General features: G+C 43.1%; 1 protein-coding gene across 5 annotated transcripts in view; it reads left to right on the top strand.

Annotated features, from left to right (window-relative positions):
• The window catches only part of ATG4A (autophagy related 4A cysteine peptidase), a 54303-nt gene that overhangs the window by 27077 nt on the left and 13912 nt on the right, over positions 1–13314 (top strand). For 3 of the 5 annotated variants that reach the window (XM_059385597.1, XM_059385596.1, XM_059385600.1), the window contains exons 2-4: positions 8155–8265; positions 9668–9739; positions 11859–11957. In XM_059385597.1, coding sequence (XP_059241580.1) covers positions 8155–8265; positions 9668–9739; positions 11859–11957 — 282 coding nt within the window. Of the gene's footprint in view, positions 1–2304; positions 2360–8154; positions 8266–9667; positions 9740–11858; positions 11958–13314 lie in introns of those variants that run through there. The other 2 variants (XM_059385599.1, XM_059385598.1) reach the window with 2 other exon arrangements.

Genomic DNA, 13314 nt, shown 5'->3' with positions numbered 1-13314 from the left:
TTTTTTAAGATTTTATTTATTTATTTGACAGAGAGAGAGATCACAAGTAGGCAGAGAGGCAGGCAGAGAGAGGAAGGGAAGCAGGCCCCCTGCTGAACAGAGAGCCCGATGTGGGACTCGATCCCAGGACCCTGAGATCACGACCTGAGCCGAAGGCAGCGGCTTAACCCACTGAGCCACCCAGGCGCCCCAGTAGATTGAGTCTTAACAAAAAAACCTCTTGATAATCAAGGTGATTCTCACCTCAGTTTGTGGGATAGTTGCCTCAAGTCTTGAATTATAAAGCCAATCATATACTTTTTGTCCATCCTTCCATCCATCCATCCATCCAATGTCCTGCCTTCTTTGTCTTATCAATGAAGATAAGCCTTACCAAAGTGGCATCTTTTTATTCTTCTGAGGAAAAAAAAAAAAAGGAATATCCTCAAAAAGAGCAGAGTTATGTTGCCAAAAGCAAAAAGGGGCAGCAATTTAGAGGGGCAGTGATCTGAGTGGTAGGTGTATTCCTTAGCAGTTCATGCATGGAATCCCATTTCTTCATGGGTGTTTCTAAATGTGCTTCAGTCAGCAGAAAACAGACAATAATTTGTCCTGAAATGAGAACAACAAAAATATACTTAAAGAGGCAATGAGTTTTTTTAAAAAATCCCTTTAAAGATTTATTTATTTTTATTTTAGAGCGGCAGGGGAGGAGCAGAGGGAAAGGAAGAGAGAGAATCTCAAGCAGACTCCCCGCTGAGTGCAGAGCCAGAGGCAGGGCTCGATCTCATGACCCTGAGGTCACGACCTGAGCTGAAATCAAGAGTCGGAGGCTTAACTCACTGAACCACCCAGGCACCCTAAAAAGAATCACTTTAAAGGAAAACCAGAGAGTCCAATTTTGCATTTCATTTGATTCTTACCACCATTATCAGTAGGATGAATTGACCAAAATCTGTAAGAAATGTTCTATTTTGTGGGGCCAAGTTATTTATGGTCCAGTTGGTTTTTCTAGCTGTAGAGGGTACTGCCATTTCTCAGTCACTAAACAATGGTCCCTTGGCAACTGGACTGGTTATCCCTTTGTGGACTTGCCCTGAAATTTGTCAGGCACAGCCTCCTGCTCTCCACCACCACCAGCACCAGTCAGTTAAATAGAATCTCCTTAAGTCATAAAGTCCCACTGAAGCCTAACCCTTTGGTTAAGATTCTGCATTGTAAGTCTAAAATGATAAATGTTTCCTTGGGGTGCCAAAGTTTATAGTGGTGTAGAGAAACCCTTATGTCTTTTGCACTATTTGACAACCCAGCATCTCTAGGATTTGATTTGCTGAATACATTCAAGAAAACTTGCTGTTTGGGACGTGATAGTCCCTCTTGAAATGATGAGGATTGTTGTCCAGTTCTCTATTTTCTAGGTCCTTGGTTGTCAGGAAAGCAGGGCAGTGGGAGGGAGAGAAATGCAGATGGGAAGGGCCTGTGCCTGGGTGGGCAGAGGCTTGCGAGGCCAGAACACTAAGTGGACCCAGAAGGAGGAGGATGAAGGCACATTTTAGGCTGACTTTGTTGTTTTGAATTCTGCCTGCCTCCCGAGGCTCTGCTAATCCACCTGCTGTCTGCCATGTCCCTCTTCATAATCCCCGTGCAGGTTGACTTCCTCCACTTTTTTTTTTTTTTTTAACCCTGTCCTTCTTCTGTCAACCAAACCCATGAGTCCTACATGTTCTGGTTAGATCACACTTTATCTCCCTACCCCACATCTTGTTTTTCTGCTCCAATTTAATCATCCACACTTCCAAATTGCAGGTTATTTTTGTCTTCCTCCCTCCCTCTCTCTCTCTGTATCTCTCTTTCTCTCTCTCCGTCCCCCCCACCAGCCCCACCCCACATTCAGTTGCTTGCCAAATCCTTTTGATGTTCCCTCAACCAGGAATTTCTTCCCTTCCCCCTTCCCACTTATAACTCATTTCTATTAAGGCTCAGCTCAGATACTACCTTCTCTAGGTTGTAGAAGGCCCACTCACCCCCAAGTTGGAATTAATCATTTGTTGCCTTCTGTGTCGCTTTCTTTCTTTATGGAATTATATTTGACACACAATAAATCTATTAGTTTCAGGTGTATAGCCTAGTATTTTGATGTTTTTGATATTTTGATATAATTTATGAAATAATCACCTCGATAGGCCTAATTACCATCTGTCACTGTACAAAGTTATCCCAATATTATTGACTATATTCCTTATGTTGTATATTACATCACTTTCCTTTATTATAGTACTTATTGTTATTAGTTGTTTCCAGACCTACCCTCTCCACTAGATTAAAAGCTTTTGGAAGATGGATGCTACGGCTCAGTGATGTTTTAGCCTCTGTGCACATGGTAGGTACTCAGTAAAAGTTTATGGAATTAATATATTAATGAATATTCAACCCCTACCATACCTATCTTCTTAGATTTTTTTTAATGTTTTTGAAGCTGTTACTTGACAGTATATTAAATATGTATGTACTGCTGAGAAGGCTGTTCTAGAATCAGCAGTATTCTGGCATGCCTTTAAAATCAGGTGGCCTATAAGGAAGATGTGCCATAGTATCTCAGGCGCTTTCTGGCCCTGAGATTCTGTTACCATGAGATTTCACTTTCGAGAATTTGCGTTGTTTGTAGGACACAAGCCCCACAGAATCTAGGAGCCCTCATGTAAAAGCGTCTCTGGGAAGTACTATCAGAAAATGTATCATTATAAGTGACTCTTAATCTCACAAAACAAACTGAGGGTTGCTGGGGGGAGGGGGGTCAGGAGAAGGGGGGTGGGGTTATGGACATTGGGGAGGGTATGTGCTATGGTGAGTGCTGTGAAGTGTGTAAACCTGGCGATTCACAGATCTGTACCCCTGGGGATAAAAATATATTATATGTTTATAAAAAATAAAAAATTTTAAAAAATGGATCATTCAAAGCCATTTTCTCATTTGCTTGCAATTTTGTGAAATAACCCTTAGAAATCTGGTCAATGACTAGAAAACATATTAAAGTAAGACATAGCAGAAATGGCTGAGTGAGGGCCTCTGAAAATTGTCTATAATAGCAATGAAAAACAAATGGAAAAAAATGGCCAGAATCAACCTTTTCAGGACTGTAGACATTTACCAAAGGCTTGCAACAGTCTGGGTAGTATTTATTCAAGAAAAGCAGCTGCATTTTGGTAAGAATAATAAGCTTTGTGGTGTTTTCACTTGCCCTATGCCCATCCCTTGCTCTCAAGCCCTATAGGAGTCTTGAGAATTTAGAGCTTCTAATTGCAGGGAAAGCCAGGAGCCTGACAGCCATTGTAGGACACAGAATGGAGTTGGAGTTCCTGTAAAGCCACATTTTTATTTTATTTTTAAAAAGACTGTGTTGATTTATTTGAGAGAAAAAGAAAGAGAGAGAGAGAGAGCAGGAGCAGGGTAAGGGGCAGGGAGAGAAGGAGAAGCAGACTCCCTGCTGAGCAGGGAGCCTGACATGGGGCTTGATCCCAGGAACCCAAGGTCATGACCTGAGCCAAAGGCAGATACTTAACCAAATGAGTCACACAGGCACTCCAAGCCTCATTTTCAAAGAATTGTCATTATTTGATCTTTCTGATGGTTCCTTGGAAGACCCCACTTGCAAGACTGTATTTATTTGCCCTTACCTGGAATGGCAGCGGCTTTTTTTTTTTTAATTAAACTATTAGAGGTGCAGACACTATGGAAAACAGTATGGAGGTTCCTCAAAAATTAAAAATAGAAATATCATATGATCCAGTAATTCCACTTCTGGGTATTTACCTGAAGTAAAAACAAAACAAAAACAAACAAAACATTAATTAGAAAAGATATATGCACCCCTGTGTTTGTTATAGCATCATTTACACTAGCCAAGATATGGAAGGAAGCCCACTGTCCATCAGTAGGTGAAAGGATAAAGTGTGTGTGTGTGTGTGTGTGTGTGTGTGTGTGTGTGTAATGGAATATTACTCAACTATAAAAACAAATGAAATCTTGCCATTTGTGACAACATGGATGGATCTAGAGGGTATTAAGTTAAATGAAATAAGTCAGGCAAAGAAAGATAGATATGATAAAATTTCACTTGTATGTGGAATCTAAAAAACAAAACAAGCAAACAAACCAAGAACAGACTCATAATTACAGAGAAGAAACTGGTGGTTGCTAGAGGGAAAAATGGTGAGGGAATTGGGAAAACAGGTGAAGGGGATTAAGAGGTATAAACTTCCAGTTATAAAATAAATAAGTCATGGGGACTCGAAGTATAGCCTAGGGAATATAGTCAATAGTCAATTACAATATTGTAATGATTTTATATGGTGACAGATGGTGACTACACTGATTGTGGTGACCATTGAGTAATATATATATTGTCAAATCTCTGTGTTGTATACCTAGAACTAATATAGTATTGTATGTTAGCTCTATTTCAGTTGAAAGTAAAATGATCAAATGAAAAACTATTATAGAGGCCATTGATTAACTTCATAGCTGGCTGAGGCAGTAGATAACTGGAAAGCTTAAAAGAAAAAGCTAAGGAATAACGTGTTCATTGGAGCTTGGAAAGTTTGGGCATACCCCTGGGAATCTAGAAGACTATATGCATGCTCAGGGCCATGTACATTCCTACTGTTGTGTGCATGCTGAGGAAAGAACTGACGGGGCTTTAAGCTTTCACTCTGGCTGGTTCCAAGCTCTGCACAAGGGAACACTAAGGCAGAGTTACCCACTGGCTGGCTGAATGTTGAAGGCATGTCCCAACATGTACACAGAGCCTCTTGGCCAAGACTGGGAGACTTGCTGGTTCAGAAGTTTAAGGCATCTTGGTTCAGTTATTAGCTGACCACTAAGCCAACCCAGCAGAGACTCCAGTGCAATAATCATTATTAAAGTAAAATGGAACAGAGTGAAGCCTGTTGTTCATCAGACCTTGTAGAAGCAAATTCTTGGTCCGCCCAACTGCAGTCTTTGTAGCTCTGTCTGTATAGTTTCTATCTCTTTCAACGGGCTGAAAGGGCAGGAAAATCATATGGGGATGATGTCCTTGTTGTTTTTAAGGCAAGATAAAGGTAGTTTATGAAAAAAAATTAAAGGATTGTGTTATTCAGAAGTGATTGTGTTGGAAAATGAGACTTCACTTCTGCACCTCAGTGATGTCTTGGTCTGCTTCTTCATTGCGCTGAATTCTCCTGGTGGACGACCCTATTCCCCTTTCCTCACCAGACTCTCTTGAATATACCCTCCTCATGTTACTGCTCTTTGCTTCTGTTAATCTTATCTTCTGCTGTGGCTTTCATTTGCTTCATCCATGTACCTTCATCTGGGTCTGGCTATAGCCTGACACACTGCATTCTGGGAGTCCATCTTCTAAGGGGAGAATCGGGAAGAATAGAGATGGTAATGACCTTCTTTCTGGCCCAAGAAGGGCTGAATAGCAAGGGAACAATTCTTTGGTGATCATTTTGGTCAGGGCCATCCCAAATGAAGCAACACAGTTCTTACAGGCTTTAAGGGGGTGTACTAATTTGACCAGATGGCTGGGCCATGACTCACTGAGACAGGATTGGATATAGAGAAACGTTTTTGTTTTTTGTTTTTTGTTTTCCTAGCTAGTACTAAAAAAAGACCCAAGGCTTATATGCATACATGCTGTACATTCATCCAGTGCTGCTCTTCCTCACCCCTGCCAAAGGAATGCCAAACAGGCTGCCCCTTTCCTGCACTCCTCTTGAGCTCCTTATTTTCTGACTCTGTTTCTAGGCTACACTGGGTGTTCATTTTAACCTGGTTTCTCCTGCCTGTGAGGGGTAAAGAGTAGGGTGGGAAGGTACACAGTGTGACTTACACCACCTCAGTCCACTACCTCCTGGGGATGGCCTGACCTGGTGGTCATTTTTAGCCTGGTATTTCCTGGGCCTGGGCCAGGGGCCGAGGCCAGTGGCAGAAAGGGTAAGATGGCACAGGTTCCCTGGCAGATTCTGCAGTGATGAGCGTTCGCTAGGGAACAAAATGGCTGCCTCATTTCTAACCCCTTCAGGTTTGAAATACTGCCGGAGACTCTAACCTTAATGATTAAAACATCCTGAGGAGAAAAGCTACTTAAATCCCTGAAAGATTGGGCTTCTGTAATAAGTTTCAAGAAAGGTGATATCCCTGGGTAGTCAATTTTTTTCTAAAATATTAACCTCCAGATTGTAACTTCAGTTTGCACAAATTATACAAAATAAAACTTTAGCCTCCAACCAAGTATTTTGAGCAGGTGAACCTGTTTTCATGATCATATGGGACTCGTTTATATTTAGGAACATTTATTTCTATGAAAACAGCATGCTTCTGCCTCAGAAAACAAAGCCAAAAGTAAACAATTCATCCTTTCAAGTGGGTTAAACATATCTCATAATGTCATTTTTACAGGAAAACTGTTCCCATGGGGCTCGCAGGGACTGCTTTGGGAGAGTCCCTGCAGCTGCTTGGAGCTAGGGCCCCTACTCTCTCTGAGCTCCCTTCCCCACAGGGGTCAGGGAGCCTCCAAGAGCTCAGAGGAGAAGGAATGTATTAGCTGTCTTAGCTTTGAACTTGCAGTGCATTGAAATATGAGCTATGAAATGTACTATCAATTTGGTTTCTCTGGTTATAGGTTAAAATAGGTTTTTGTGGGCTATCTTGGAAACTTATTTACCACCTACAATATTGTTTTATCTCAGAAAATTGCTTAAAGAGAACTTTTGAGATAGGACCCCTTCATAAGTCATTCTAAACTCTTTGAGCAGACTCCTTCCCCACAAGAGATACAAAAGTGAATTTTACTTCATCCCACATTATGTGGTCCCAAGTTCTGAGAGTCTGGCCCATGAATTGCAAAGATTAATTATGTCTTTTTCAGTCACTTTATCATGAGAGATCACCACAGGCATCTGTGAATCTCAAGAACAAGTTATTTTTATCTTCAACTTAAAGATCCTTCTCTGCAGAAGTCATATGTGAATAAAATGGCAAATAAAAGTACTGTGAAAAGAAGGGCCATCTGTACCCCAATGTTCATAGCAGCAATGGCCACAGTCGCCAAACTGTGGAAAGAACCAAGATGCCCTTCAACAAAAGAATGGATAAGGAAGATGTGGTCCATATATACTATGGAGTATTATGCCTCCATCAGAAAGGATGAATACCCAACTTTTGTATCAACATGGACAGGACTGGAGGAGATTATGCTGAGTGAAATAAGTCAAGCAGAGTCAATTATCCTATGGTTTCACTTATTTGTGGAGCATAACAAATAACATGGAGGACAAGGGGAGATGGAGAGGAGAAGGGAATTGAGGGAAATTGGAAGGGGAGATGAACCATGAGAGACTATGGACTCTGAAAAACAACCTGAGGGTTTTGAGGGGGCAGGGGGTCGGAAGTTGGTGAAGCCAGGTGGTGAGTATTATGGAGGGCACGTATTGCATGGAACACTGGGTGTGGTGCATAAACAATGAATTCTGTTACAATGAAAAGAAATTAAATTAAAAAAAGAATTTTAAAAAATAAAGTCTATTAAAAATGAAAAAAAAAAAGAATGAGAAAAAAAAAGTACTTTGAAAATATCTGGGCTTCCAGCTGGAATCTTACATTTTCACAGCTGTGTAATCTTCCATGTTTGTCATAGCTCTTTCCAAAGCCTCAAGCCACTTGAAACCTCACAGTGTCCCCTGTGACGTGAGCAAGAGTTGGGTATGCAAGCATTAGGTGAGATAAAGGATGCAAGATAAAGCATTAGGTATCACCGTATTACCTCGACACACTCCTGCTAGGAGAAGCTAGCTAAGTGGCTATTTACAAGAAAGACCCCATGACAAAAAGGTTCTGAAATGACCATCACTAAATATTCAGAGATGGTACCAAACGGGACCACGAGAAAGGGAAGGTGGGTATAGGTGGTCAAAGGCAAGTTGGGTATAGGTTCTCATAGCATTGAGAAATCCCTCTACTAGAGGATTTTGAGGCTTCCTGAGTGTCTTTGTTCCTCAAAGAAAAGGATTTGCTTCCACACGATTCAGGCCAATGACCTTCCACCTTCAGAATGGAGGGAATAATCAGTAAGCCACAGAAGCGAACCTTCTCCGTCACATTTTGCTGTAAGTTTCTCTCCTCTTCTTTCAGTTTTATCCAGGTATGAAAACCAGATTACTATTTTTGCTGACTACTTAGAAGAATTTCCAGATACAGATGAGCTGGTATGGATCTTGGGGAAACCGCATCTCCTCAAAACGGGTAAGGTTTGGTAGCATTTGTCTGTGAGAACCCAAATGAGGTGGGTGCCTGAGGTTAAGGTCCCATTCATTTTTCCTTATCGGGTTGGTGGAATGTTACTTTGGTTACAGTTAATGTCACTCTTAGGTGGATGTATAGACCTTGCAGCCAGAGGAATTCAAGCCTCAAACCCTTTGCCTGCATAGATTGCTTCCAAGGCCCCAAGAGTCCTGGGTGGTGGGAGCGGGGGGAGAGTTCATATGGTCACAAGTGTTGGTATGATTTGAAAAAAGCCAGAAGTATTTTTATTCTTTTCTTAAAGGAGAACCACTGACTTCTGTAAGCCTTGGGTTTCATAAATCATGCCCCCACTCCTAGTATCACTGACCAGTACTTAGTCTGCAATGCCTGGACTGCATACTTCCCATTCCCCTTGTGTCCTTTTCTGTCTAGATTCAAAATGCTGCCACCTAGGGGACTCCTAATCAGCCTATGGCTGTTAGAAACTCACATGCTAAGGGGTCTTCTTCTAGCTGTCGATCTTCGCTGACGGTCAGCACTGTCTCAGTGTAGTCTGACCTTGTATGGAACTTTTAGCCACCGCAGCTAGGTGGGAAGGAGGCTGAGATATTTCTTCCCTACCCTTGTATACTTACAGATTGGGGAATTCCTTTTCCCTAACACTGCTAACAACCCAGCACCCAGTTGAAGCCTGAGCTTGGAGAGAGTCAACTCTGCTTTTTCTGTTTATCTGAGGAGAGACCCTCTTGGAAGGCCTTAGCATTGAGGAGGAGATAGGAAGGAGCTGATCACAATGCAAGAAATGCTTTGAAGAAACACACAAAAGCACTTGTGTTGTTCTGTATCCATTTAGATTACAATGCCAGTTGTAGTAGGTAGTATGGACACAATTTAATTACTTAATTTGCTTAGCGGGTATCTCTTCTTTTTAGGTAAACACATGTACATGCACACACACATGCGCATGCCCCCCTCTCATCCCTCCCCGCCCCTGCCACCATTTTAGATAATGGACAGCGGGTACCAGTGAGAGATCCAACCAACTGTCAACATTCAGGCAGGGGCTGATTGCCTTGCTTGCGGGTTATCCTTGCTTTTCCTATTCCTCGTCTTTTGGCCGTGCTCCCAGTGTTAGTATCTGCCAGGGCCATGTCGCTCTATTAGAAGGAGACAAGGAACCACCCGGGGGGCCAGTAGCTCTGGTCAAAACCTAGGTGAGGATGAATGCTGAAATTACTTGGATAAGATAAGACTGGGTTGCCTCCGAACTTCTCTAGCCCCCTTGCAATAGTACTGACCAGTCGGTTATTTGAAAATGAGTTGGCTGCTGGCCCAGAAATCAAAAGTAGATATCTTTAGATGGGATATGGTGATTTAATTGTAATTTCACATTTAATTACAGAAAAATCTAAGCTGTTGTCTGATATAAGTGCTCGCCTATGGTTTACATACAGAAGGAAATTTTCACCAATTGGTAGGTATATCGTTTGTTGTGCTGTGCTTTCTTCCTTGTAGATCACTTGCCTGAGGTTATCAGTGACTTCACAGAAATCTCAGAATTAACAGCTCACTGTGGTGAAGACGGGCTTTAGGGGAATAAATAAGTCTTAAACTTTATTCGGAATTATTCGGAAGTTTCATGCCAAAGCGCCTCATTGTGTATGGTTCCTTGGTGTTAAGGTATAACACCATTATACTTTTGAGTCCAGCTCTAAGAGTTCAGGCACCAGATTACATTCCTTGTTTTATTTCCAGGAACAAGAAGAAAGTCAAACCTCTAATTTGGGTAATATTTACTAAATTATAATCCACTTCTCTGTAGACCTATGCAATCATTAAAGACAATTATACCTTGAAAGAAAGACAAGAAATCCTTTGTTTTCTTCCCCGTATGAAATGAAAGCACCTTGCCCCTGCAGGATGAATTATTATAGATTTCCTTGGAACTAATGATAGGCTGTGAGAGTACTACCTGCTGTCTAGGAAAACAGGACGGGTCAATAAGCTAAGAGAATAAGTTCCCCTTAGAGAAAATCTGTTTGTGAGTAGGGTGGCCTATTCCTGGTATCATGGCCCTGTAGGCAAAGAGTATCAAATCCAAATCGTAGAAGCGTTTCCCTAAGAGAAAAATCTCTCTGACTGATTTTGATGCAGGCCTGGACCTAGGAACTGGAGTGAAATCCTCTTTTCCAATAAGTGCCCCAAACCCAAGTCCACATGGATGGTGTTTGCACTCCACAAGAAGTGTTCAGGCAGGAAAACAAACCAAAGAACAATCTTTAGTACCCGGTGGTTTTGAACTGTTAACTTTCTCTAGGTGAAGAGATCTTCACAAGGCTTGAGAACATTTGCAGTTCAACTCTGACAACGTTTTGCCAATTGACGATCTCCTCTTTATGTGGGCCTCACTGCATCCTTCCTGTACTAACGTGGCCTATAATCCCACCATTAGCAATAGCCAAAGGGCTTCCCCTTCCGGTTGATGGGTTGGCTCAATCGTCCCCATCTTGCTATAGCAACTTTCCTTTAGTCCCTACAACCATAGGAAAAGGGTGGTCCCCTATGGCCCACTTGTCTTATGAGGCCGATGACCCTTCTTAAAGTCAGTCTGGTGAAGTGGTGCCCATAGCATCGTTTTACACGTCCACGTTGGAGGGGGATGGAAAACAATGAAAGCAGGATGTCTCCTCTGCCTTCCAAGTTATCTGATTTCACTGGTACCTTGAAAAAGGATATTGAGCTCAGGCTGGCCACCTATGTGGGATTTTCGTTACGTCAAGCATCCTTAAATTGAACCTATTGTCTTACTTCATTTATTAACTGGTTTTAGGCCTTTTAAAGATGTGACCCATTTCTCATTCATTAGTAGCATATTTAATGATGGCCATGTCCTGAGTGGATTGTAGAACACTTTCACAGATATTTTCTCCTTTAGTGTTCACAGTATCCCCCAGTGGTAGGCGGGGTATGTGTTGTTGTTCCCAGTCTATGTCCAAGACTTGGATCAGGCACCTAGAGACAGACAGTCCTTCTGATGCCCAATCTAAGACTCTTTCCTCTATTTTATGTTGTCCTTCTTGCTGCTCAGATCTTCCTAATGTGTGTTTCTCACAGTCTCTCACAGAGAGACTCTCACAGAGCCTTCCAGATCTCTTTGACCAAGCTGATGATTCCCTTTTGGTAGCACTGATTCCTTAACTAAGGTTAAGACTGGATTCCCTGAGAAGGGAGCCGAGCAAAGCCAAGTTTGGTCAGGCAGATAATGATGTGGCTTGGGTTAGCAGTGGTGGTCATACCCGGCCATCATCTACCACAACTGTGGGCACACCGCATGGGACGTCTCAGGGGAGAAGACATAAGGGGCAGGTTTTGTCCATTTGTTGGTTTTGTCTTTGGCCATAGAAACTGTTTCGGTTAACTCCACGTCCCCTTTGCAACTCCTGCCCTCTACCAAACCCTGCTGGCTGGCTGGCTGTCTCTCTTGCCACAGAGTCTGTGTGTCTGTCTGTCTTATATGATTCCCACACATGCTGATGTTTCAGGAGAAGGCATCTGAGGGACCTCACAGTCATTCCCATCCGTTTTGCCAACAGGGGGGACGGGCCCTTCATCAGACGCTGGCTGGGGATGTATGCTACGCTGTGGACAAATGATGCTGGCTCAGGCCCTGATCTGCAGACACTTGGGAAGGGGTGAGTTAAATGGGTCCCCCCTTGGAGGCCTCCACGGTACCACTGCCTGCTGGTGGCTTAGCAGTGGGGCCGAAGTTCAGGAACAGTCAGCAACAGAGCTGAGGGTCCTCCAGTGCTCTCTGCAAGCCCCAGTGGCGGGGCTGACAGGTCACTAAAGCCTCCCACAAGAAGGAAACAGCCGGCATTTCCTCGTGACTCACCAAGCCTGAGAGTGATTTTCCTGGGACAGAATTGAACAGGGAGGCAGGTGTGTCATTCAGAGTTTCCATCTTCACTATTGTTCCAGTGAGTCCTTAAACAGGTCAGATAACAAAGGGAGCAGGAAGAAGGGTGTGGCGGGTGGGCTGTTTCTTGACCTCCTTTAAAATGTCCACCCAGTGAGGGACGGAAGACCCAAAGGAAGTGCCTGATGAGGGAGCTGGAGCTATTTTCATTTGGGTTTGCCGAGAATGTCCATTTGGTGATGAAGGGATCCTTAAATTAGCTTTCTCAGGAGGCCGATTAATTAAGAACCTTCCAGTGATCTTCGCTGAAGCCCTCGAGTCTTGCATTCTTAAGCCATATGCATGCTTCCCTGTGAGCATCTGGAGGATGACCTTGACTGGGTGCCTGTGAAGGCACTTGGGTGAAAGCTGGTTTTGACCTGGGGATGAGGGAGTAAAAGGACTCCTTGGACAAGATCTTACCTGCTGAGCTCATTGGCTGTGGCTCCCTGAGATTCCTTCCTCCCCCAGTGCACCTTCACCAAAGCAGGCAGTGGGCAGGGGACGTGGGGGGAGGGGGCACCTAGGGAGGTTTTAGGGCTTTGAGGCCTTCTCTTCAGGGTTTAGAATAACCTGATCCTGCTTCCCCTGGGGAGTATCATAATTCCAGTTTTACAGATGAAGAAACTGAGGCTCAAGAAGTAAGGTGACTTGGCCAGGGTCAAACAGAAAAAGCATGGATTGTGGAATAGAAGAAGGCAGGTCTCCTGACTCTTTGGCCAGTGATGTCTCTACCGTATGCATCCAGCTTGGAGCAGGTCCACTCTCTTTAACTTCCCATGTATAAAACACAGCAAGATGACGCTCCTGGAATGAATTTTGTTGGAGGCAGATGAGGAAGTCATAAAACCCCACAGTCAGCAGTCTCAGTTGTTTTAACAGAAAAGCAAACAGCAGAGAGAATTTGGAAATTGATCTTGCTGCTGAAATAAATTCAAAGATGTAATTTTGTACAGAAGTGTTTTAGAGTGCCTCCTATTCACTTCATAATTAAGGCGGAGTGCACGCTTATCCCTGTCATCGGTCAATATTTAGTGGTTCTTAGCAGCCAGCTAATCAGGATTTCCCCAGACTTGGACAATTCGGTAGCAAAT

This window comes from Mustela nigripes, chromosome X, assembly GCF_022355385.1.
Source record: "Mustela nigripes isolate SB6536 chromosome X, MUSNIG.SB6536, whole genome shotgun sequence".
NCBI classification, from domain to species: Eukaryota; Metazoa; Chordata; class Mammalia; order Carnivora; family Mustelidae; genus Mustela; species Mustela nigripes.
Note: the sequence above shows the minus strand (reverse complement) of the source record. Positions and strands in the feature narration are given on the sequence as shown.